The following is a 27,303-nucleotide window of genomic DNA, read 5'->3' on the forward strand; positions in this document are numbered from 1 at the left end:
TTATGGTTAGGTTTGTGGTTAGAGTTATAGATAGGGTTGGGATTAGGGGTGTACTGGAATTAGGGTTGTGGTTAGGGTTATGGTTAGGATTAGTGTTAGGGTTGGGATTAGGGTTAGGGTTGGGATTAGGGTTAGGGGTATGTTGGGGTTAGGATTGTGGTTAGGGTTATGGCTAGGGTTGGGATTAGGGTTAGAAGTGTGTTGGTATTAGGGCTGTGGTTAGGGTTAGGGATTAGGCTTAGGTTTTTAGGTTTGGGTTATGGTTAGGGTTGGGATTAGGGTTAGGGGTATGCTGGGATTAGGATTGTGGTTAGGGTTATGGTTAAGGTTAGGATTAGGGTTAGGGTTGGGATTAGGGTTAGGGGCATGTTGGGGTTAGGTTTGTGGTTAGGGTTATGGTTAGGGTTGGGATTAGGGTTATGGTTAGGGTTGGGATTAGGGTTATGGTTAGGGTTGGGATTAATGTTAGGGGCAGGTTTTGGTTAGGCTTATGGTTAGGGTTGGGATTAGGGTTAGGGGTGTGTTGGGATTAGGGTTGTGATTAGGGTTATGGTTAGGGTTGGGATTTGGGTTAGGGGTGTGTTGGGGTTAGGGTTGGAGTTAGAATTGGGGAGTTTCCACTGTTTAGGTACATCAGGAGGTCTCCAAACGCGACATGGCGCCACCATTGATTCCAGCCAATTTTGCATTCAAAATGTTAAATGGTTCTCCCTCCCTTCTGAGCTCTGCCGTGCGGTTTTCTCCCACATATCGTGCATCAGCGTACTCAGGACAAATTGGACTACAACTTTTGGGGTCCAATTTTACCTGTTACCCTTAGGAAAATAAAAAATTAGGGGTTATAAAATTATTTTTTATGGAAAAAAAATGATTTTTTATTTTCACGGCTCTGCGTTATAAACCTCTGTGAAGCACTTGGGCTTTCAAAGTGCTCACCAAAATCTAGATAAGCTCCTTGGGGTGTCTAGTTTCCAAAATGGGGTCACTTGGGGGGTTTCTACTGTTTAGGCACATCAAGGTCTCTGCAAATGCAACATTACGCCCGCAGACCATTCCATTAGTCTGCATTCCAAAGCATCACTACTTCCCTGCCGAGTTCTGACGTGTGCCCAAACAGTAGTTTTCTCCCACATATGGGGTATCAGCGTACTCAGGACAAATTGCGAAACAACTTTTATGGTTTCTCCTATTACCCTTATGAAAATAAAAATTTGGAGGTGAAAAGATCATTTTTGTGGAAAAAATATGATTTTTTATTTTCACGGCTCTACGTTATAAACTTCTGTGAAGTACTTGGGGGTTCAAAGTGCTCACCACACATCTAGATAAGTTCCTTAAGAGGTCTAGCTTCCAAAATGGTGTCACTTGTGGGGGGTTTCCACTGTTTAGGCACATCAGGGGCTCTCCAAACGCGACATGGCGTACAATTTCAATTCCAGCCAATTCTATGTTGAAAAAGTCAAACGGCGCTCCTTCACTTCTGAGCTCTGCCGTGTGCCCAAACAGTGATTTACCCCCACATATGGGGTATTGGCGTATTCAGGAGAAATTGCACAACAAGTTTTGTGGTTCATTTTCTCTTTTTACACTTGTGAAAATAAAAAAAATTGGTTCTGAAAGAAAATGTTTGTAAAAAAAAGTTCAATGTTAATTTTTTCCTTCCACATTGCTTCAGTTCCTGTGAAGCACGTGAAGGGTTAATAAACTTTTTGAATGTGGTTTTGAGCACCTTGAGGGGTGCAGCTTTTAGAATGGTGTCACTTTTGGGAATTTTCTGTCATGTACACCCCTCAAAATGACATTAAATGTGAGATGGTCCCTAACAAAATGGGTTTGTAAATTTTGTTGTAAAGATGAGAATTCGCTGGTCAACTTTTAACCCTTATAACTTCCTGACAAAAAAAAAAAATGTGGTTTCCAAAATTGTGCTGATGTAAAGTAGCTAAGTGGGAAATATTATTTATTAAGTATTTTGTGTGACATATCTCTCTGATTTAAGGGCATAAAAATTCAAAGTTTGAAAATTGCTAAATTTTTAAAAATGTTCACCATATTTCCATTTTTTTCATAAATAAATGCAAGTAATATTGAAGAAATTGTACCACTAACAAAAAGTACAATATGTCACGAAAAAACTATCTCAGAATCAGCGGGATCCGTTACAGCGTTCCAGAGTTATAAGCTCATAAATTGACAGTGGTCAGAATTGTAAAAATTGGCCTGGTCGATAAGCTGCAAATTGGCTCTGTCACTAAGGGGTTAATGGCCTGAACTCAGCGCATGTAAATACAACCAAAATGTTTCTGTGTGATGGAGCAATATGATAGTATTTGGGGCCCCATGTTGACCAAGACTCGCCCTCAATATATAGGACTAATTAGGGCTAATAAGGCTAATAAGGGTACATGATGGTGTTGTGTTTATTACACCTAACATGAATTACTCCAGATAATGAGACAATGTATATTTGAGCTGCAAACAGAGGATTATAAAGTAATCCAAAAATCAAGAGTAAAGGTAAAATCTTCCTTTTTATAGTGATTCACTGAGTGGTTAGTTTTATGAATATCTCCAATATTTATTTTACCTACATTCACAGTCTACTCCAATTGGAGTAACTTGTTAAAATATAACTTTTATTGTTTTAGTTAAAAATCTCCCAATTCCACAGATGGAGTTTAAAACTAGTCTAAAATCTCTCAGCACTAGAGGTTGTTGGTGTGGTTGACATGTAGTAGATTTGCCTTATATACAGTTATATAGTTATATAGTTGTGGGACTATTTCTTCTACAGCCTATAGTGTACATCATAGTACTGATACAGCATGCACAAGGTATTAATGGGAAAGAAGCAAATTAGTTCTCTGACCCATAAAACAAATAACTACCGTGTTACAGAGCTGAAATGCTGGACATACGGTATGCAGAAAATGCGAGGCGGATATGCATGCCTTATGTCCAGCATTTCAGGTCTGTAACGCGGTAGTTATTTGTTTTCTAGTATCTAGCACATGTGCAATGGAGACAGGACTACACACAGAGTGTGTCTAACCACCAGTGGCCTCAGCCAACACCAAGCCTGTGAGCGCCAGGGTGTCTGTTAGGGTACGTGTCCACGTTCAGGATGGCCGGCGGTTTGGGCGGAGCAGCAAAATCGCTCTGCCCCCTTCTGGGGACGCGATGATGCTGGATGCGTTCATTGCACAAATGCGGAATCATCGCACCCAACACATAGGGCCCTGTGTTATACCTTGTGGCGGCGCAGCGTCGCCGCAAGGTAAACTGACATGCTGAGATCTAAAAAGACGCGTCGCATGTCCGGAATCGCAGGGCCGCCGGATGCGTGTTACCACGCATAGTGGAGATGGGATTTCATTAAATCCCCTCCACTATGCTGTAACATCTGGACGCTGCGTGTTTGACGCTGCGTCTCTATGCAGCGTATAACACGCAGCGTTTCCTGAACGTGGAAACAAACCCTTATTATATTTTGTGTAGGATTCATATGGACACAAAGTGCTTAAAGTTCCCTAGTATGGATCTCTAGGGACTCGATGCGCCATCGTACAAGGTCCAAGCACACAGATTTTTTCCACGTTTGTGAGGCTTCATTTTTTGGCCAAAATTCCTTCTATAACAGCGTGCAAGTTGTGACACTCTGCAATCACACATTTTCTAATATACCATATATAACAATATATTTCTGCCTCACCAGCTTTTCTACTACAGGAATTTGCATATTTGGAACTTGTCGAATTGAAAACTTTCCAATGACTTTTGAAGGTATGACAGTTTTGGTCCCAGTTCCAGCAAATCCTCCTGCAATTCCATGGATGGAAAGACTGGGATATCTCCACATGTGCTGTAGAATCTCTTCCTGTGTGAGAGGTGAAATGTTATTTTGGTGGAATGCATAGGGTTAATTGTCATATACTGTATATTCCTGGATTACAAGGAAAAAGAGTTACCAGTTATAGCCACATGGTGGCGCTCGGATCTTGCCTTTAAATTTATTATTGTAAAATATCAGACACTTGGGCGTTCTCTTGCATGTTTTCGAATAAAGGACTCAAGGGCAAGAAAGCGTCTACAATGTGTAGTGTGCCTGAATGTGCGGAGCGGAATGTTTTAGCACACTGCTGACAACACTGGTTCAAAGGTTCAAATGTCATCTGAGTGCAATCAGATGGACTGACAGAGTGAAGAAGATAGAGAATATTTTTCTCCATTTTCTCCTCATCCGAGAGAATTGGATCACACTATGCGGATACTGTGATCAAAATCTCATCAGAGTGTGATTTGCATAATTCACCCGATTCTCGCGGATGAGAGTATGTACGCTCCTGTGGCCCCGGCCTCTGGCTGACTAATAGCAGAGAGACAAAATGTAGAACTTTAAAGATGCATTTGCACAATTATTGGGAATGATGTTGCTAGGAATACACATTTCCCGATAATTGTGTAGTTTACACAGCCTGCCGATCACCCCACAAACAAGCAAAACACTCATTAGGTGCTAGAAATGATCTTTAACCCCTTCACGACCTATGCCCAATGGATACGTCATAGGGTGTGCCCCGGCATCTGATGCGGGCTCTTGCTCATCTTTTCAGGCGCCTGACAGCTGATTTGATCAAAAAACAATTGTGGAATTGCAGTTTTTTTTTTTTTTGCAATTTCACAGCATTTGGATTGTTTTTTTTTCTGTTTTCCAGTACACTTTATGGTAAAATCAATGGTGTCTTTCAAAAGTACAGCTCGTCCGGCAAAAAAACAAGCCCTCACATGGCCTTATTGACGGGGAAAAAATGTTATGGCTCTGGGAAGAAGGGGAGCAAAAAAACGAAAACGGAAAAATGGAAAATCCCAAGGTCATGAAGGGGTTAAGCTTGCTTAAAAACGACTGTTGTCGGCAGCTCATCTTTCTATGTAAACAGGATCTGTGCTGCCGAGAACAATGAATTTTTACCCAGGTGGAATGATCTATCGCAAACATGCAGTCGATCGGTGATTTATAGATAGATAGATAGATCATAGAGTAAATGGGGCGTAAAGCTGTAATCACAAAGAACGTCAGGTCTTCCTTATACTGTTCCTGTACATCTCCTGTTTGAGCATCAAAAAAGATACTTTTGGGCAGCTAGTAATACTTGTGATTTTTATTCTGCTTGTATTACAGGCACAGAATGCCGTTCTCCCACAGTTCTGGAAAACATGAACATGTGCACGTGGCCTTACAAATACGGATGCAAAAACTCACCAAATACTCAACCTGTACAAATACTGATGTAAAATACTGAGCCTGGGCACGTGGCCTAGAGCGGTGCTCTGGTGGTGACCAGACACACAGGTGTTACGTCCCACGATGTTTGATTAATCAGCAGTAATAATTGAAAGACAGAATGGGATGAAAGAAATGTGATATAATGCTAAAAATGTCAGTTACCTTAGTATTGTATAAAAATGTGTTCACTTCTGTGCTATTTTTATGCTCCTCCATATCAAAATCTATATTTTCATATAATGTTTTCTCTTCCTCACTCAAGGGAGCAACGTCATCATAAATTCCTGGGATGAGGATGTGTCCAGACGTATCTACAAGACTTGCTATGTACAGAAGAGATAAAGGGTTAAATCATGATGCCATTATTTAATAGATATGATTTTATTGTAACAGGAAGTGTGCATTTTAGCCCATAAGCAGCAAGCAAAATAGGACAATATTGTACCCCATATTTCGGGACACGTTAAAGGGACTCTGTCACCTGAATTTGGCGGGACTGGTTTTGGGTCATATGGGCGGAGTTTTCGGGTGTTTGATTCACCCTTTCCTTACCCGCTGGCTGCATGCTGGCTGCAATATTGGATTGAAGTTCATTCTCTGTCCTCCTTAGTACACGCCTGCGCAAAGCAATCTTGCCTTGTGCAGGCGTGTACTATGGAGGACAGAGAATGAACTTCAATCCAATATTGCAGCCAGCATGCAGCCAGCGGGTAAGGAAAGGGTGAATCAAACACCCGAAAACTCCGCCCATATGACCCAAAACCAGTCCCGCCAAATTCAGGTGACAGGTTCCCTTTAATATTAGATTCTAAGCGCTTACGAGCAGGGTCGTCATTATTTTGCTTCAATTATTGTAATTATCTTTAACTTTGTTACTTATGATTGTTGTGTAAGCGCTGTGGATTATGTTGGCACAATATAAATAAAGATTATTACAATATTATATTATTAGAGATGAGCGAACGTGTTCGGTGATACTCGATTATCACTCAAGTATCACGGTTCTCAGATGTGCTCTGCGAGTAATGATAGGGCTCAGTGTAAAACTCGAATCTCCACACCACGTTTTTTTTAGCCTGTTACGCAGCCACTAGGCATGTGGGGATTGCCTGTGAGTCACTGTAATGCTGTAGCCATCTTGGTTGTGGCATTACTGTGATTGGCTGACCGTGTGACGTCATCAGAGGTTATAAAAGGACAGGCGCCGCCTAGCTTGGCCCACTGAGTGCTTGTCAAGGCCTGTGTGTGCACAGTGTAAGATTGCACTCAGTAACGCATTGGGGAATACTCGCTTGGCACGGGATTCAAGCACACGGCCATGGTTTTGCACACAAAAAACAGTCTATACGGTATATTTAAGCGTCATAAACCGCACCGTAAGCCAGGTTACACATCACCGGCTTACAGATAGTCCATTACTTCATCACGTATGGTTTTACATCGTTAGCTTGCGTCACTAAACATGCTGATCCTTATCTGACCAGTTGCCATGGGTGACCGCACAGTTCATATGGCAAATACACTTCTATGCTGTATATCACAGTTTATGACAATCCCCTTGTCCGGGGTTACCTTCCAGGAGCTTCGCTCCTCATGCTGACTCCTTGTCAGTCCTGTTTTCTGGGAAAGCTGCCTCACGAAAATCACCAACTTGCCTGGCAGGCATACCTCAGTCAGTCCAGACCCACTGAAGGACAACAGCTTCCCCAGCACAGATCGTCCAGGTCCACAGTCTTTCAGGTGCTCCAGGAAGACTCCACTCACAGGAGCTTCCAACACAGACCGTCCAGGACCACGATCACACTGTGCTCTTCAGGACGTCAATCCCATCTGGGACCGTCCAACAAAGAGGCATGTGGCCTGTCCAGGTGCTATTCAGGACTTCGTCCAACACCCCAGGCCACCAGGTCCAAAGCCCCACTAAGTGCTCTACAGGGAGATAACACTCCCAACACTTAGACTTCCAGGACCTTGCACTTGGATCATTCAGATCCAAACACTGGAACCACACAGGAACCATGTGACCCACACCCTGGTCACATTATATACCTTTAACTACTCCCCTAGGTGGGAGTGTGTGTGTGGCTAGTTTGACCCGCCCATCTCGCATAACTAGCCTTGCCAGCCTCCCTTAAGAATTACACAACAACTTTTGGGAATACAGGTTCCAGAACATAACATTGCTTCAGGCCGACAACGCAGAGTTCCTTCCTCTGCGACACACATACCGACCATTCACCACAATGCCGGACACTGTCTTACTATCCCCATTACGCCTCCATGTGTGTCCTGGGGAGCACATACAGCGCCCCCTAGCTGTAACGGGGTTACTGCATCATAACAGTATAACAAATCAGAGACCTGTAGCGTTGATACTGGTGCTGAAGCTGAGCCATCATACTAATAGCCCTTCTAAGGGCTAATCTTTGGATCACTTACAATTTGAATTTAGCCTACGGAGGTAGAGAAAGTTGCAGGAGCAGGAAGAGTGACAGAATCCAGTCTTTAGACAGGGATTAGGCCTGTGCAGTCCATTGGAAAATATATAGCTGCAGTTTTTTTTGTGGGCGCTGGAAAAATTGAATGTATTTTTATCCATGAAATATATCCTTTGAGGTCTTTTGTGTGTTATGTAACACACCTAAAAATCATTCATTTTCCTGGGCTACATTTCTGAGGCATACACTATTCCGTAGTGTGCAGTAAATTTCTGTGGTCTATAAAAGTGAACAAAAGCTTTTAACTCCTTCATGACCTTGGGATTTTACGTTTTTCCGTGTTCGTTTTTCACTCCTCTCCTTCCCAGAGCCATAACTTTTTTATTTTTCCGTCAATTTGGCCATGTGAGGGCTTATTTTTTGCGGGACGAGTTGTACTTTTGAACGAAAACATTGGTTTTAGCATGTTGTGTACTAGAAAACGGGAAAAAAATTCCAAGTGCGGTGAAATTGCAAAAAAAGTGCAATCCCACACTTGTTTTTTGTTTGGCTTTTTTGCTAGGTTCACTAAATGCTAAAACTGACCTGCCATTATGATTCTCCAGGTCAGTACGAGTTCATAGACACCTAACATAACTAGGTTATTTTTTACCTAAGTGGTGAAAAAAATTCCAAACTTTGCTAAAAAAAAAAATAAAAAAAAATTGCGCCATTTTCCGATACCCGTAGCGTCTCCATTTTTCATGATCTGGGGTCAGTTGAGGGCTTATTTTTTGTGTGCCGAGATGACGTTTTTAATGATAGCATTTTGGTGCTGATACGTTCTTTTGATCGCCCGTTATTGCATTTTAATGCAATGTCGCGGCGACCAAAAAAACGTAATTCTGGCGTTTCGCATTTTTTTCTCGCTACGCCGTTTAGTGATCAGGTTAATGTTTTTTTTTAATTGATAGACCGGGCGATTCTGTGTGCGGCGATACCAAATATGTGTAGATTTGATTTTTTTTTAATTCATTTATTTTGATTGGGGCGAAAGGGGGGTGATTTAAACTTTTATATTTTTTTTATTTTTTTCACATTTTTTTTTACTTTTTTTTTTTTACTTTTGCCATGCTTCAATTGCCTCCATAGGAGGCTAGAAGCAGGCACAGCACGATCGGCTCTGCTACATAGCAGCGATCATCAGATCGCTGCTATGTAGCAGAATTGCAGGTGTGCTGTGAGCGCCGACCACTAGGTGGCGCTCACAGCTGCCGAGGATCAGTAACCATAGAGGTCTATGGTTACTATTCTGCAGCATCGCCGACCCCCGATCATGTGACGGGGGTCGGCGATGACGTCATTTCCGGTCGCCCGGCCAGAAATGGTAGTTAAATGCTGCTGTCTGCGATTGACAGCGGCATTTAACTAGTTAATAGGTGCGGGCAGATCGCGATTCTGCCCGCACCTATTACGGGCACATGTCAGCTGTTCAAAACAGCTGACATGTCCCGGCTTTGATGCGGGCTCACCGCGGAGCCCTGCATCAAAGCAGGGGATCTGACCTCGGACGTACTATCCCGTCTGAGGTCAGAAAGGGGTTAAAAATGAAGTAGGCCTCCATTTCTCAGACATAGAATGTTACATGGTCTGTGAACATTCTGTGATCACTAAAACAGAGAAAAAGCATTGAAACATTTTTCTGGATTGAATTTGTCATTCATACACTCTTGCATTCTTTCTGCTATATTATGGTGGAGTAAACTCACAAAAACTGCTTTGATTGCTGCAAGTTTCTCATTCCTCCAACCATGATGAGTCCTGGGAGACTATTGATTCCACACTAGGACACTCAGAGGAGCTACATTTCTTGATTGTGGACTCTCAACCTGCATGTTCCAAGAAGGACATGACAACATGTTGCTTAGTGATGCCCAAGACTTAAAACAGCCACAAGAACATGACAATAGGGAACGGCAAATTTGGGATAAGGAGGAGGAAGATGATGAGACACCTTTGCCGCTAAGTCTTGTTGTTGTTAGGTCACAAAGTCAGGAAGACAAGGGTGCGGTGGTGGAAGACGAGGTAGTGGATGACAGAGCCACCAAAACAGACAGGCAGAGGCAGTGGGGTGACCGGAGGGAGAAGGCGGGCAAGTGTTCCACAGAGCACCGACAGTTCTGAATTTCTCCGTCAAAGAGTTAGGTGTTCCCCAGTCTGAGAATTTTTTAAAGAGAGTTCTGAGACAAACATAGCCATCTGCAACATGTGCCATGGGAAGATCAGCAGGGGCCTGACCACTATGAACCTAACTATCACCAGCATGATCAAGCACGTCATCTAAGCACCTGACTCGGTGGGCAGAATGCCTGGGTACATGATTGGTGCCATCTGATGACACCACTGCCTCTTACCCTGTGCTAGGTGCTTCCCGATCCCCTGTCCAAAACACTGGCGCAGATGCCTCCTGCCCTGCACCTATTCTTGTGCATTCTGATTTACCATCATCAGGGACTTCCAAATCCTTGTTTCAGCCCAGCGTTCAGCTGTCCCTATCCCAGGCCTTGAAACGAAAGAGAAAGTACCCAGTCACCCATCCACATGCTCAAATACTAAAGAGTTTGATTTCCAGGCTGCTTGCAGTGGAAATGTTCCCATTTAGGCTAGTAGACACAGAGGATTTCCATTGACTCATGGTGGTAGCCATCCCTTGGTATCACTTTTTCTCCCAATGTATCATCCCCACCTTGTACCAGCACTTGTCCAGGAATATCACCTGTGCCCTTACCAAAGCACTCACTGGCATTGTACACTTAACGACTGACAAGATAACAAGCGCTTGTGGCCAGGGATGCTACATTTCCATGACGGCACACAGGGTGAACATTTTGGAGGCTGCGGCAGAGTCAAACCATGCCAAGGTGCATGTGCTCCCGACACTGAGAATTGCTGGCCCTACTTCTATCAGAGTTTCCTCCACTATCCACAGCAGTTCCTGCACCCCCTCCTGCTCCTCTTCATACACATCAGCCAGAAGCTAGAATCTGCAGCACTGCCTCAGCAAAGTGACAACAGGCTCTGCTGAAGCTAATTTGTCTAGGAGACAAACCACACAATGTGGCAGAGTTACTTAAAGGAATAACAGACCAGACAAATCTGTGGTTTGTGCCACTGAAGCTTGAATCAGGTATGGTCGTGTTGATAATGCGCGGAACTTGGTGGTATTAAAGATTAAATAAAAATAAAGATTATTATTATTGTTGGCTGTGAAGCTTGGCAAGCTCACACACATACCATGCTTGGCAAATGTGTTCAACTTGGTAGTTCAGCGGTTTCTGAAAATATACCCAGATTTGTCAGAGCTTCTTATCAAGGTATGCCACGTCTGCACTCATTTCTGCAAGTCTGCTACAGCTGTTGCTGAACTGGCAGTCCTGCAGCAGCACATGCAAGTACCAGCTCACTGACTGATGTGCGACGTCACCACCACGTACTGAAACTCCACACTGCACATGCTGGCAAGGTACTCTGGTCAGCCTCCGCACATACAGTTGTATGAAAAACTGTTTCCCCAAATTACTCATCCAAAAGGTCATAAAAGACCCTATAACAACATCCAAATAACTGCAGGCCTCACTTGCCTCAGTTAAGGTCAGTGTTCATGACTCCATCATAAGAAAGAGACTGGGCAAAAAGGCAGACTTTGAAGACAAAAAAATACTGCTGAGCAATAAGAACATAAAGGCTCACTTCAGTTTTGCCAGAAAATATATAGATCATCCCAAGACTTTTGGGAGAATACTCTGTGAACTCACGACAGAAAAGTTGAACTTTTTGTAAGGTGTATCTCCAATTACATCTGGCGATGAAGTAACACAGCAATTCAGAAAAGGAACATCATATCAACAGTAAAATATGGTAATGGTAGTGTGATAGTGTGGGGCTGTTTTGCTGCGTCAGGACCTGGAAGACTCGCTGTGGTAAATGGAACTATGAATTCTGCTGTCTACCAAAAAATCATGAAGGAGAATTTCGGGGTCAAACTGTTTGTGACTGAAGCACACTTGGGTTATGCAGCAGGACAATGATCCAAAATACACCAGTAAGACCACTTCAGAATGGCTTAAGAAAAACAAAATTAAGACTTTGGAGTGGCCAAGTCAAAACCCTGACCTTAATCCAATTGGTATCTATTTTGAACTGTGATTTCTGTTATGCTGTAATGTCTACTGCCTGTACAAGTCCCCTCTATAATTTGTAAAGCGCTGCAGAATATGTTGGCGCTATATAAATAAAATTATTATTATTATTATTATTATTATCGCAAACACTTGATTGCAGTTGTTGCTGATAAGGGTGGCTCAACCAGTTATTAGGTTTAGGGAGCAATTACTTTTTCACACAGAGCTCTGTTGGATTTCTTTTTCCCTTAATACTAAGGACCTTCATTTAAAAACAGCATTTTATATTTACTTGGGTAATCTTTGTCTAATATTTACATTTGTTTAGTGATCTCAATCATTTAAGTGTGACAAACATGCAAAAGAATAGGAAGTCAGGAAGGGGGCAAACACATTTTCAGACAACTGTAACAACTGATGATAGGGCATAGATATCTGACATTTGTTTGGTTCTCCTAGACTTTGAGGGCTCCACAAAGATGGTGAGCGGCATTGATACCATAGTCAGCACAATTATTCTGCTTCTGTGCCTAGGTAAACAGTAGCTGCTCACAATTAAACATGAAGCTTTACATGCAGACCAGGTAGGGATGGAGGAAGACATAACACAGACATTGTAACCAGCCCAACCTCATCTCATCTGCTCAGCGTGGATTGAGTAACAATGAGGAGGTGGACGTGGAGGAGGAGGAAGAGGAGGAACAGAAGCTGGTGGCTAGCGCAACAGAGGCTAGTAGCCACACAACCTTTGTCCCGTCTCTCTTACGTGGATGGGCTGAGAATAGGAATGAGAAGGAAGTGAGGGAGCATGAAGAGATGGAGAGTCATCATTATGGTGGAGACAGGGAATTGTTTGCTGTTGGGAGCTTGATACATATGGTCGACTTTATGTACCGCTGACTATCCTGTGACCCTCACGTTACATTCATTTTGGCAAAAAGAAAGAGTACTGGTTGTTCACCCTGCTTGATCCACGCTACAAGGAGACATTTCTGGACCACGGTGTGAATTACTTGTACGATGGACTCCTCGCCAGAGACGGACTACACCTCAACAAACCTGGGAAACACACATTCGCCAGAAGACTCGCTACACTCATCAGGAGGGCGTTAAACTAGAAGAAGAGGGGACGGGAAGAAAAACATTAGACTTGAACAAAGAAGATCCAGGAAAACATACTCAGAAGGGAGGTAAGAACATTTCTAAAACAATCCACAGCGAGGAGATTGGAACAAAACAAAATCCTCTAAACTGCATGCTTGCAAACGCCAGAAGCCTGACAAACAAGATGGAAGAACTAGAAGCAGAAATATCTACAGGTAACTTTGACATAGTGGGAATAACCGAGACATGGTTAGATGAAAGCTATGACTGGGCAGTTAACTTACAGGGTTACAGTCTGTTTAGAAAGGATCGTAAAAATCGGAGAGGAGGAGGGGTTTGTCTCTATGTAAAGTCTTGTCTAAAGTCCACTTTAAGGGAGGATATTAGCGAAGGAAATGAGGATGTCGAGTCCATATGGGTCGAAATTCATGGAGGGAAAAATGGTAACAAAATTCTCATTGGGGTCTGTTACAAACCCCCAAATATAACAGAAACCATGGAAAGTCTACTTCTAAAGCAGATAGATGAAGCTGCAACCCATAATGAGGTCCTGGTTATGGGGGACTTTAACTACCCGGATATTAACTGGGAAACAGAAACCTGTGAAACCCATAAAGGCAACAGGTTTCTGCTAATAACCAAGAAAAATTATCTTTCACAATTGGTGCAGAATCCAACCAGAGGAGCAGCACTTTTAGACCTAATACTATCTAATAGACCTGACAGAATAACAAATCTGCAGGTGGTTGGGCATCTAGGAAATAGCGACCACAATATTGTACAGTTTCACCTGTCTTTCACTAGGGGGACTTGTCAGGGAGTCACAAAAACACTGAACTTTAGGAAGGCAAAGTTTGACCAGCTTAGAGATGCCCTTAATCTGGTAGACTGGGACAATATCCTCAGAACTAATAATACAGATAATAAATGGGAAATGTTTAAGAACATCCTAAATAGGCAGTGTAAGCGGTTTATACCTTGTGGGAATAAAAGGACTAGAAATAGGAAAAACCCAATGTGGCTAAACAAAGAAGTAAGACAGGCAATTAACAGTAAAAAGAAAGCATTTGCACTACTAAAGCAGGATGGCACCATTGAAGCTCTAAAAAACTATAGGGAGAAAAATACTTTATCTAAATAACTAATTAAAGCTGCCAAAAAGGAAACAGAGAAGCACATTGCTAAGGAGAGTAAAACTAATCCCAAACTGTTCTTCAACTATATCAATAGTAAAAGAATAAAAACTGAAAATGTAGGCCCCTTAAAAAATAGTGAGGAAAGAATGGTTGTAGATGACGAGGAAAAAGCAAACATATTAAACACCTTCTTCTCCACGGTATTCACGGTGGAAAATGAAATGCTAGGTGAAATCCCAAGAAACAATGAAAACCCTATATTAAGGGTCACCAATCTAACCCAAGAAGAGGTGCGAAACCGGCTAAATAAGATTAAAATAGATAAATCTCCGGGTCCGGATGGCATACACCCACGAGTACTAAGAGAACTAAGTAATGTAATAGATAAACCATTATTTCTTATTTTTAGGGACTCTATAGCGACAGGGTCTGTTCCGCAGGATTGGCGCATAGCAAATGTGGTGCCAATATTCAAAAAGGGCTCTAAAAGTGAACCTGGAAAGTATAGGCCAGTAAGTCTAACCTCTATTGTTGGTAAAATATTTGAAGGGTTTCTGAGGGATGTTATTCTGGATTATCTCAATGAGAATAACTGTTTAACTCCATATCAGCATGGGTTTATGAGAAATCGCTCCTGTCAAACCAATCTAATCAGTTTTTATGAAGAGGTAAGCTATAGGCTGGACCACGGTGAGTCATTGGACGTGGTATATCTCGATTTTTCCAAAGCGTTTGATACCGTGCCGCACAAGAGGTTGGTACACAAAATGAGAATGCTTGGTCTGGGGGAAATTGTGTGTAAATGGGTTAGTAACTGGCTTAGTGATAGAAAGCAGAGGGTGGTTATAAATGGTATAGTCTCTAACTGGGTCGCTGTGACCAGTGGGGTACCGCAGGGGTCAGTATTGGGACCTGTTCTCTTCAACATATTCATTAATGATCTGGTAGAAGGTTTACACAGTAAAATATCGATATTTGCAGATGATACAAAACTATGTAAAGCAGTTAATACAAGAGAAGATAGTATTCTGCTACAGATGGATCTGGATAAGTTGGAAACTTGGGCTGAAAGGTGGCAGATGAGGTTTAACAATGATAAATGTAAGGTTATACACATGGGAAGAAGGAATCAATGTCACCATTACACACTGAATGGGAAACCACTGGGTAAATCTGACAGGGAGAAGGACTTGGGGATCCTAGTTAATGATAAACTTACCTGGAGCAGCCAGTGCCAGGCAGCAGCTGCCAAGGCAAACAGGATCATGGGGTGCATTAAAAGAGGTCTGGATACACATGATGAGAGCATTATACTGCCTCTGTACAAATCCCTAGTTAGACCGCACATGGAGTACTGTGTCCAGTTTTGGGCACCGGTGCTCAGGAAGGATATAATGGAACTAGAGAGAGTACAAAGGAGGGCAACAAAATTAATAAAGGGGATGGGAGAACTACAATACCCAGATAGATTAGCGAAATTAGGATTATTTAGTCTAGAAAAAAGACGACTGAGGGGCGATCTAATAACCATGTATAAGTATATAAGGGGACAATACAAATATCTAGCTGAGGATCTGTTTATACCAAGGAAGGTGACGGGCACAAGGGGGCATTCTTTGCGTCTGGAGGAGAGAAGGTTTTTCCACCAACATAGAAGAGGATTCTTTACTGTTAGGGCAGTGAGAATCTGGAATTGCTTGCCTGAGGAGGTGGTGATGGCGAACTCAGTCGAGGGGTTCAAGAGAGGCCTGGAAGTCTTCCTTGGGCAGAACAATATTGTATCATACAATTAGGTTCTGTAGAAGGACGTAGATCTGGGGATTTATTATGATGGAATATAGGCTGAACTGGATGGACAAATGTCTTTTTTCGGCCTTACTAACTATGTTACTATGTTATTTGCACCTCTTCTTCTTGAGGTGGAGATGTCTTCTAAATTGGTGCTATACCAGAAGGTGAAAAATAATTGTGGAAAATAAAAATGAATCACAATAATAACAATAATGGCTACAATTACAACAAGTGCTCCATACTGTATAATGGCCCCACATAGTACATAGTGCTCTATACAGTATAATGGCCCCACATAGTGCTCCACACAGTATAATGACCACACATAGTGATCCATACATTATAATGGCCCCACATTGTGCTTCATACAGTATAATGGCCCTACATAGTGCTGAATACAATATAATGGCCCCACATTGTGCTCTATACAGTATAATGGTCACAAAAAGTGCTCTATACAGTATAATGGCCCACATAGTACTCCATACAGTATAATAGACCTATATAGTGCTCCATACAGTATTATTGTCCCACTTAGTGCTCCATAGAGTATAATGGTCACACATAGTGCTCCATACAATATAATGGCCCTACATAGTGCTCCATACATTTTAATGGGCCATATACATTGCTCCATAGAGTATAATGTGTCCCATGTAGTGTGCAATACAGTATAAGGTGCTCCACATTGCCTGCAATACAGTATAATGGGCCCACATAGTGCTCCATAAAGTATTATGGCCCCACGTAGTGCTCCATACAGTATAATGGGTCCACATAGTTCTCCAAACAGTATAACAGACCCCTCATTAAAACAATAAATACTCACCTCTGCTAGTTCCCCTGTCACTCCGGTCTTTTCATAGTGTCTTCACATCTTCTGCACAACTCGGTACAGGGGGTGCGTTGTAGTGATGTCACTGTGCTGAGGCGTCATTGCGGCCACTGCGCTGAGACATCAGATGCAGAGGGGGAATGATGGGATAGGTAGCGTCAGCTGGCGCTCTCTTCTCCATTATAGATTTCAACTGTACCTGCATCTAGGATGCCGATATAGTTGAAAGTATGATGCCAAGTGAAAGTGTGATGCCAGGTGGGGGACAGGGTCAAATATACTAGGGGATCCGATCAGCATCGTTGGTCAAATATACTCATGCCTTACACTTGCACCATTTTTCTAATATAAGGACTTTTTTACGACGTATTTCAACAGATACATACACTGCTCAAAAAAATAAAGGGATCACTAAAATCCCACATCCTAGATATCACTGAATGAAATGGTCAAGTTGTAAATCTTTATTCATTACATAGTGGAATGTGTTGAGAACAATAAAACCTAAAAATTATCAACGTATATCACAACTAATATCCCACGGAGGTCTGGAGTTGGAATGATGCTCAAAATCCAACTTCAGTGGAAATGCCTCAAGATAAGGAATGATGCTCAGTAGTGTGTGGCCTCCACGTGCCTGTATGACCTCCCTACAATGTCTGGGCATGCTCCTGATGAGGTGGCGGATGGTCCCCTGAGGGATCTCCTCCCAGACCTGGACTAAAGCATCCGCCAACTCCTGGACAGTCTATGGTGCAGCGTGGATGATGCAAGACATGATGTCCCAGATGTGTTCAATCGAATTCAGGTCTGGGGAACGGGGTGGGCGAGTCCATAGCTTCAATGCCTTCATCTTGCAGGAACTGCTGACACACTCCAGCCACAAGAGGTCTGGCATTGTCCTGCATTAGGAGGAACCCAGGGCAAACCACACCAGCATATGGTCTCACAAGGGATCTGAGGATCTCATCTCCATACCTAATCGAAGTCAGGCTACCTCTGGCAAGCACATGGAGGGCTGTGCGGCCCTCCAAAGAAATGCTACCCCACACCATTACTGACACTCTGCCAAACCGGTCATGCTGAAGGATGTTGCAGGCACCAGATCGCTCTCCACGGTGTCTCCATACTCTATCACGTCTGTCACATGTGCTCAGTGTGAATCTGCTTTCATCTGTGAAGAGCACTGGGCGCCAGTGACAAATTTGCCAATCATGGTGTTCTGTGGCAAATGCCAAGCGTCCTGCATGATGTTGGGCTGTAAGCACAACCCCCATCTGTGGATGTCGGGCACTCTGGCCTTCCTCATGGAGTCTGTTTCTAACCTTTTGTGCAAACACATGCACATTTGTGGCCTGCAGGAGGTCATTTTGCAGGGCTCTGGCAGTGCTCCTCATGTTCCTCCTTGCACAAAGGCTGAGGTAGTGGTCCTACTGCTGGGTTGTTGCCCTCCTGCGGCCCCCTCCACGTCTCCTGGTGTACTGGCCTGTCTCCTGGTAGCGCCTCCAGCCTCTGGACACTACGCTGACAGACACAGCAAACCTTCTTGCCACAGCTCGCATTGATGTGCCATCCTGGATGAGCTGCACTACCTGAACCACTTGTGTGGGTTGTAGATTCCATCTCATGCTACCACGAGTGTGAAAGCACAACCAGCTTTCAAAAGTGACCAAAACATCAGCCAGAATGCATTGGTACTGAAATATGGTCTGTGGTCCCCACCTGCAGAACCACTCCTTTATTGAGTATGTCTTGATAATTGCCAATAATTTCCATCTGTAATCTATTCAGCAGGTGAAATTGATTGTCAAACAGTGTTGCTTCCTAAGTGGACAGTTTGATTTCACAGAAGTTTGATTTACTTGGAGTTATATTTTGTTGTTTAAATGTTCCCTTTATTTTTTGAGCAGGGTACATTATATCCAATATAAAGTAAAACATGTGCACAAATAAGTAGAAGAGAATAGCAAATGACATAACATACATCACATATTACCTAAAAGATATACCAGGTCTCTCATTGCTTCATGGATGATGCCTCCAAAAGTTCCAGAATGTAAATCCTTCTTCCCACTTTCCACCTAAGAATAAATCAGGACAATACTATGGATAATTAGTGACAGAGAATGTATAATTGGTGGGAAAAGGATGAACGTGATGAACTTGTCTTTTTTCAACCTTTGTAACATACAGTATACAGTCATGGCCAAAAGTATTGATACCCCTGCAATTCTGTCAGATAATACTCATTTTCTTCCTGAAAATGATTGCAATCACAAATTCTTTGGTATTATTATCTTCATTTAATTTGTCTTAAATGAAAAAACACAAAAGAAAATGAAGCAAAAAGCAAAACATTGATCATTTCACACGAAACTCCAAAAATGGGCCAGACAAAAGTATTGGCACCCTCAGCCTAATACTTGGTTGCACAACCTTTAGCCAAAATAACTGCGACCAACCGCTTCCGGTAACCATCAATGAGATTCTTACAATGCTCTGCTGGAATTTTAGACCATTCTTCTTTGGCAAACTGCTCCAGGCCCCTGATATTTGAAGGGTGCCTTCTCCAAACTGCCATTTTTAGATCTCTCCACAGGTGTTCTATTGGATTCAGGTCTGGACTCATTGCTGGCCACCTTAGAAGTCTCCAGTGCTTTCTCTCAAACCATTTTCTAGTGTTTTTTGATGTGTGTTTTGGGTCATTGTCCTGCTGGAAGACCCATGACATCTGAGGGAGACCCAGCTTTCTCACACTGGGCCCTACATTATGCTGCAAAATTTGTTGGTAGTCTCCAGACTTCATAATGCCATGCACACGGTCAAGCAGTCCAGTGCCAGAGGCAGCAAAGCAACCCCAAAACATCAGGGAACCTCCGCCATGTTTGACTGTAGGGACCGTGTTCTTTTCTTTGAATGCCTCTTTTTTATCTCCTGTAAACTCAATCTTACCCCGAGACATAAAAAAGCCAGGCTGGAGTTTGCCAAAACTTACCTGAAAAAGCCTAAAACGTTTTGGAAGAATGTTCTCTGGTCAGATGAGACAAAAGTTGAGCTTTTTGGACAAAGGCATCAACATTGAGTTCACAGGAGAAAAAAAGAGGCATTCAAAGAAAAGAACACGGTCCCTACAGTCAAACATGGCGGAGGTTCCCTGATGTTTTGGGGTTGCTTTGCTGCCTCAGGCACTGGACTGCTTGACCGTGTGCATGGCATTATGAAGTCTGAAGACTACCAACAAATTTTGCTGCATAATGTAGGGCCCAGTGTGAGAAAGTTGTTTCTCCCTCAGAGGTCATGGGTCTTCCAGCAGGACAATGACCCAAAACACACTTCAAAAAACACTAGAAAATGGTTTGAGAGAAGGCACTGGAGACTTCTAAGGTGGCCAGCAATGAGTCCAGACCTGAATCCCATAGAACACCTGTGGAGAGATCTAAAAATAGCAGTTTGGAGAAGGCACCCTTCAAATATCAGGGGACCCGGAGCAGTTTGCCAAAGAAGAATGGTCTAAAATTCCAGCAGAGCATTGTAAGAAACTCATTGATGGTTACCGGAAGCTGTTGGTCTCAGTTATTTTGGCTAAAGGTCGTGCAACCAAGTATTAGTCTGAGGGTGTATGTAGAAAGGTATGCCTAGCCTAGTGCATTACGAGGCAATGACGATGTCATGTTCGGTTTATAAATCAGAAGGAGCGACTGGGATTAAGGCAGGTATAGGAAGTTCGCAAGGCTCCTGTCCAGTAGCCATGGACTACTGACATAATCACTGGGCCATTGTCCTGTAAATCGATTCACTCATCTATTGTAAATATACCAGAACATCAGGTTTCCATTTTTTAACTAAGATGAGTAACTATCTGATAAGAAAAATCCAATTAAAATAAATTAAAATAAATTAACTTGGTAAAAGGCTTTATTAAAATGTCAGATGGAACAGAAAACGTCAGTGTGAACTAAGCCCTTGTTACCAACTGTCCCCATATAATCTATGTATCTCTGCAATGGAAGCAAGCTCCACAGGAGTCCAGTAGGTAAAGGGATCACTGCAACCCTAAAAGGAGCCCCATAATATCGATTAGATTATATGTATGGGAATAAGGTGATTAATTTCATTGCTCATTCTTACCAGTGGCTTGTAAAAAAGTCATAAGGTGGTAGGTCTGTGCTGATCTATTCGACAACAAGGGGTTTACAAAGGAGTTTGGATTGGGTTCCTGCATAGGGTCCCCCTGCTGTGCTTGTATCCCCTCCGCTATATCATGCTTTTTTCTGATATCTGCAGTTGATACAACAAAAAATATAAATCTTATCTACAAAAGCTAGTTAGTTACCTCAATAAAGAAATATGCATTGCCTCGTGTTCCATATGTCAGTGCAGGCTTCCTGCTGAGCCACACATTATCAGAAATCACAACATAATCAACATCTGAAAAGAAATCCTCATGTTCTTTAAGCAGTTCTTCTAAACCAGGAGAACCCGTTTCCTCTACTCCTTCTATGATGAACTTCAAATTTACAGGAATATCCTAAAGCAATAAAAAATATATTTATTTTTGGGAAGTCTCCCATGTGTGTTAGTTCAGTGAAGAGACATTTTGTCTAAAGACACATCATACAGATAATTATTATCGTCCTTTTCTGAGAACATTTTTGGTAGGCCCTGCAGTTTGCCAAATCCTAACCTTATGTAATGTACACACCACTAGGAGTCTTCTCCCCTTGCTGGTTACAGAAGTCGCCATGAGACCACAGGTATACAATATGTATGGTTGCTGTTATGTGCTGATAAGTTTTGATCGATAGATTCTATCTATTGGGAAGTGTCTTAGACGCTGACCATATGTAAATCGCAAACTTGCGGTCTCTAGACACAAAATTAGGGGTTGACAGTCAGCAGTGCTTGCTGAAAGTATTCTCAAGGGTCTGCAATGCTCTTAATTTAATTTCAGTGCATCCATAGGCATCTATATTTCATACAGAGACATGGCATGAGTAGGGTGACCTAGACTAATGCAAAATCTGTTCTAAGGCCACCAAAAATGCCAATGCAATGACTTCATATTCATTGAGTAATAACATAGTTCTGTCCTCTGCGGACAACTCTCCCCACACCTACTGTATCTCGCTCCCCGACCACCTGATCAGACATAAAGGTGGGATAACATTTTAAAACAAAACTACCTTTGGCTATGTGCACACGTTGCGGATTAGCCTTAGGAATTCCTGGTGCGGATTCTGCCTCTCCTGGCAGAAAACGCACCTGCGGATTTGTTGCGTTTTTTGTGCGGTTCCTTAGCATTTTTGTGCATTTTTTCTGTGTTTTTTTGCGGATTTGATGCGTTTTTTACCCCTGCGGTTTTCTATAATGGAATGGGTACGAAAACGCTGCAGATTCGCAAAAAAGAAGTGACATGCTACTTCTTTTAAACCCCAGCGTTTCCGCAGCGGATTTTCCGCAAAGTGTGCACAGCATTTTTTTTCTCATTGATTTACATTGTACTGTAAATCAATTGCGGATCTGCAGCGTTTCTGCCCCGCAAAAAACGCTGCGGATCCGCAGAGAATCCGCAACGTGTGCACATACCCTGAAAGTGGTTTATTTGTGAACACGTTTCGAAGTATATAAACTTCTTCTTCAGGACAACCACAATAGAGATACATTCAGCAGAAGTCGGTATAAATAGACACAACGTTTCGAAACAGGCGCGTGGAAGAAGGGGTCAGCAAGATCATATGGCAACGGAGTGATGTTTCACCCAAGGTCCGCAGCTACATATCACATGTTGCAGCTAAAACAAACATTAATCGCACAGACACATTTCAGAATCATAATGGTATAAACTATGTTATATGGACCATTTTTGTCAAAAGTAACTTAATATTAAATAAAACAAAATGTGGCAATTGAAGAAAGTATGAAAATTAACAAATAAAATGCATTGATATGAACTTGGATCTTCATGTTCTTTACAAGCTCTGTTAGTGGTACAAAGTATGTGTTCATTCATGCAAGGCATATTCTGCAGCCATTTCGAATAGTGGCCACTATTGTAATGAACACATCCATTTGCATTCGCATACACCTTTTTAAAGTCATTATTGACTTTATTAACCCCTTCATGACCCAGCCTATTTTGACCTTAAAGACCTTGCCGTTTTTTGCAATTCTGACCAGTGTCCCTTTATGAGGTAATAACTCAGGAACGCTTCAACGGATCCTAGCGGTTCTGAGATTGTTTTTTCGTGACATATTGGGCTTCATGTTAGTGGTAAATTTAGGTAAATAAATTCTGCGTTTATTTGTGATAAAAACGGAAATTTGGCGAAAATTTTGAAAATTTCGCAATTTTCACATTTTGAATTTTTATTCTGTTAAACCAGAAAGTTATGTGACACAAAATAGTTAATAAATAACTAATAATAATAATTAATAATAATAATAATAATTCCCACATGTATACTTTACATCAGCACAATTTTGGAAACAACATTTTTTTTGCTAGGAAGTTATAAGGATTAAAATTTGACCAGCGATTTCTCATTTTTACAACGAAATTTACAAAACCATTTTTTTTAGGGACCACCTCACATTTGAAGTCAGTTTGAGGGGTCTATATGGCTGAAAATACCCAAAAGTGACACCATTCTAAAAACTGCACCCCTCAAGGTACTCAAAACCACATTCAAGAAGTTTATTAACCCTTCAGGTACTTCACAGCAGCAGAAGCAACATGGAAGGAAAAAATGAACATTTAAATTTTTAGTCACAAAAATTATCTTTTAGCAACAATTTTTTTATTTTCCCAATGGTAAAAGGAGAAACTGAACCACGAAGGTTGTTATCCAATTTGTCCTGAGTATGCTGATACCTCAAATGTGGGGGTAAACCACTGTTTGGGCGCACGGCAGGGCTTGGAAGTGAAGGAGCGCCATTTGACTTTTTGAATGAAAAATTGGCTCCACTCTTTAGCGGACACCATGTCACGTTTGGAGAGCCCCTGTGTGCCTAAACTTTGGCGCTCCCCCACAAGTGACCCCATTTTGGAAACTAGACCCCCCAAGGAATTTATCTAGATGCATAGTGAGCACTTTAAACCCTCAGGTGCTTCACAAATTGATCTGTAAAAATGAAAAAGTACTTTTTTTTTCACAAAAAAATTCTTTTCGCCTCAATTTTTTCATTTTCACATGGGCAATAGGATAAAATGGATCAAAAAATTTGTTGGGCAATTTCTCCCGAGTACGCCGATACCTCATATGTGGGGGTAAACCACTGTTTGGGCACACGCCAGGGCTAGATGCATATTGAGCACTTTAAACCCCCAGGTGCTTCACAGAAGTATATAACGCAGAGCCATGAAAATAAAAAATAATTTTTATTTCCTCAAAAATGATTGTTTAGCCTGGAATTTCCTATTTTGCCAAGGGTAATAGGAGAAATTGGACCCCAAATGTTGTTGTCCAGTTTGTCCTGAGTACGATGATACCCCATATGTGGGGGTAAACCACTGTTTGGGCGCACAGCAGGGCTCGGAAGGGAAGGCACGCCATTTGGCTTTTTAAATGGAAAATTAGCTCCAATCATTAGCGGACACCATGTCACGTTTGGAGAGCCCCTGTGTGCCTAAACATTGGAGATCCCCCACAAATGACCCCATTTTGGAAACTAGACCCCCAAAGGAACTAATCTAGATGTGTGGTTAGGACTTTGAACCCCCAAGTGCTTCACAGAAGTTTATAACGCAGAGCCATGAAAAAAAAAAATAAATATTTTCTCAAAAATGATCTTTTAGCCTGCAATTTTTTATTTTTCCAAGGGTAACAGGAGACATTTGACCACAAAAGTTGTTGTCCAGTTTCTCCTGAGTACGCTGATACCCCATATGTGGGGGTAAACCACTGTTTGGGCACATGCCGGGGCTCGGAAGTGAAGTAGTGACGTTTTGAAATGCAGACTTTGATGGAATGCTCTGTGGGCGTCACGTTGCGTTTGCAGAGCCCCTGATGTGGCTAAACAGTAGAAACCCCCCACAAGTGACCCCATTTTGGAAACTAGACCCCGAAAGGAACTTATCTAGATGTGTGGTGAGCACTTTGAATCCCCAAGTGCTTCATAGAAGTTTATAATGCAGAGCCGTGAAAATAATAAGTACGTTTTCTTTCCTCAAAAATAATTATTTAGCCCAGAATTTTTTATTTTCCCAAGGGTTACAGGAGAAATTTGACCCCAATATTTGTTGTCCAGTTTCTCCTGAGTACGCTGATACTCCATGTGTGGGGGTAAACCACTGTTTGGGCACACGTCGGGGCTCAGAAGGGAAGTAGTGACTTTTGGAATGCAGACTTTGATGGAATGGTCTGCGGGCGTCACGTTGCGTTTGCAGAGCCCCTGGTGTGCCTAAACAGTAGAACCCCCCCCAAAAGTGACCCCATTTTAGAAACTAGACCCCCCAAGGAACTTATCTAGATATGTGGTGAGCACTTTGAACCCCAAAGTGCTTCATAGACGTTTACAACGCAGAGCCGTGAAAATAAAAAATCATTTTTCTTTCCTCAAAAATGATGTTTTAGCAAACATTTTTTTATTTTCACAAGGGTAACAGGAGAATTTGGACCCCAGTAATTGTTGCGCAGTTTATCCTGAGTATGCTGGTACCCCATATGTGGGGGTAAACCACTGTTTGGGCACACGTCGGAGCTCGGAATTGAGGGAGCACCATTTGACTTTTTGAATACAAGATTGGCTGGAATCAATGGTGGCGCCATGTTGCGTTTGGAGACCCCTGATGTGCCTAAACAGTGGTAACCCCTCAATTCTAACTCCAACACTAACCCCCCCACACCTCTAACCCTAATCCCAACTGTAGCCACAACCCTAATTCCAACCCTAACCCCAACACACCCCTAACCACAACCCTAACCCTAACCACAACCCTAATTCCAACCTTAACCCTAAGGCTATGTGCCCACGTTGCGGATTCGTGTGAGATTTTTCAGCATCATTTTTGAAAAATCTGCGGGTAAAAGGCACTGCGTTTTACCTGCGGATTTTCCGCGGATTTCCAGTGTTTTTTGTGCGGATTTCACCTGCGGATTCCTATTGAGGAACAGGTGTAAAACGCTGCGGAATCCGCACAAAGAATTGACATGCTGCGGAAAATACAACGCAGCGTTTCCGCGTGGTATTTTCCGCACCATGGGCACAGCGGATTTGGTTTTCCATAGGTTTACATGGAACTGTAAACCTGATGGAACACTGCTGCGAATCCGCAGCGGCCAATCCGCTGCGGATCCGCAGCCACATCCGCACCGTGTGCACATAGCCTAATTCTAAAGGTATGTGCACACGCTGCGGAAAACGCTGCGGATCCGCAGCAGTTTCCCATGAGTTTACAGTTCAATGTAAACCTATGGGAAACAAAAATCGCTGTACACATGCTGCAGAAAAACTGCACGGAAACGCAGCGGTTTACATTCCGCAGCATGTCACTTCTTTCTGCGGATTCCGCAGCGGTTTTACAACTGCTCCAATAGAAAATCGCAGTTGTAAAACCGCAGTGAAATGCGCAGAAAAAACGCGGTAAATCCGCCATAAATCCGCAGCGGTTTAGCACTGCGGATTTATCAAATCCGCAGCGGAAAAATCCGCAGAGGACCAGAATACGTGTGCACATACCGAAACCCTAACCCTAACCCTACCCCTACCCCTAACCCTACCCCTAGCCCTAACCCTACCCCTAACCCTAACCCTACCCCTAACCCTAACCCTATTCTAACATTAGTGGAAAAAAAAATTCTTTATTTTTTTATTGTCCCTACCTATGGGGGTGACAAAGGGGGGGGGGGGTCATTTATTATTTTTTTTATTTTGATCACTGTGATAGGTTATATCTCAGTGATCAAAATGCACTTTGGAACGAATCTGCCAGCCGGCAGATTCGGCGGGCGCACTGCGCATGCTCCCGCCATTTTGGAAGATGGCGGCGCCCAGGGAGAAGACGGACGGACCCCGGCAGGATCGGTAAGTATGATGGGGTGGGGGGGAGCACGGGGGGATCGGAGCATGGGGGGGTGGATCGGAGCGCGGGGGGTGGAACGGAGCATGGGGGGTGGAACGGAGCACGGGGGGTTGAACGGTACACGGGGGGTGGAACGGAGCACGGGGGGGGGGTGGATCGGAGTGCAGGGGGGGTGATTGGAGCACGGGGGGGTGATTGGAGCACGGGGGTGAGCGGACAAGAGCACGGGGGGAGCGGAGCACAGGACGGAGGGGAGCCGGAGCAGTGTACCGGACAGATCGGAGGGCTGGGGGGGCGATCGGTGGGGTGGGGGCACATTAGTGTTTCCAGCCATGGCCGATGATATTGCAGCATCGGCCATGGCTGGATTGTAATATTTCACCAGTTTTAATAGGTGAAATATTACAAATCGCTCTGATTTGCAGTTTCACTTTCAACAGCCAATCAGAGCGATCGTAGCCACGAGGGGGTGAAGCCACCCCCCCGGGCTAAACTACCACTCCCCCTGTCCCTGCAGATCGGATGAAATGGGAG

General features: G+C 43.0%; 1 protein-coding gene across 4 annotated transcripts in view; it reads right to left on the reverse strand.

The window, feature by feature from the left end:
* Positions 1 to 27,303, reverse strand: part of LOC138642656 (beta-Ala-His dipeptidase-like) — a 103,247-nt gene that overhangs the window by 32,180 nt on the left and 43,764 nt on the right. For 3 of the 4 annotated variants that reach the window (XM_069730965.1, XM_069730964.1, XM_069730966.1), the window contains 4 exons: positions 21,082 to 21,276; positions 18,745 to 18,829; positions 5,447 to 5,607; positions 3,713 to 3,877 (listed from right to left, as the gene is read on the reverse strand). In XM_069730965.1, the coding sequence (XP_069587066.1) occupies positions 3,713 to 3,877; positions 5,447 to 5,607; positions 18,745 to 18,829; positions 21,082 to 21,276 (606 nt within the window). The remainder of the gene's footprint in view (positions 1 to 3,712; positions 3,878 to 5,446; positions 5,608 to 18,744; positions 18,830 to 21,081; positions 21,277 to 27,303) is intronic. The other variant, XM_069730967.1, reaches the window with a different exon arrangement.

Source organism: Ranitomeya imitator, chromosome 6 (genome assembly GCF_032444005.1).
Source record: "Ranitomeya imitator isolate aRanImi1 chromosome 6, aRanImi1.pri, whole genome shotgun sequence".
Taxonomy (NCBI): domain Eukaryota; kingdom Metazoa; phylum Chordata; class Amphibia; order Anura; family Dendrobatidae; genus Ranitomeya; species Ranitomeya imitator.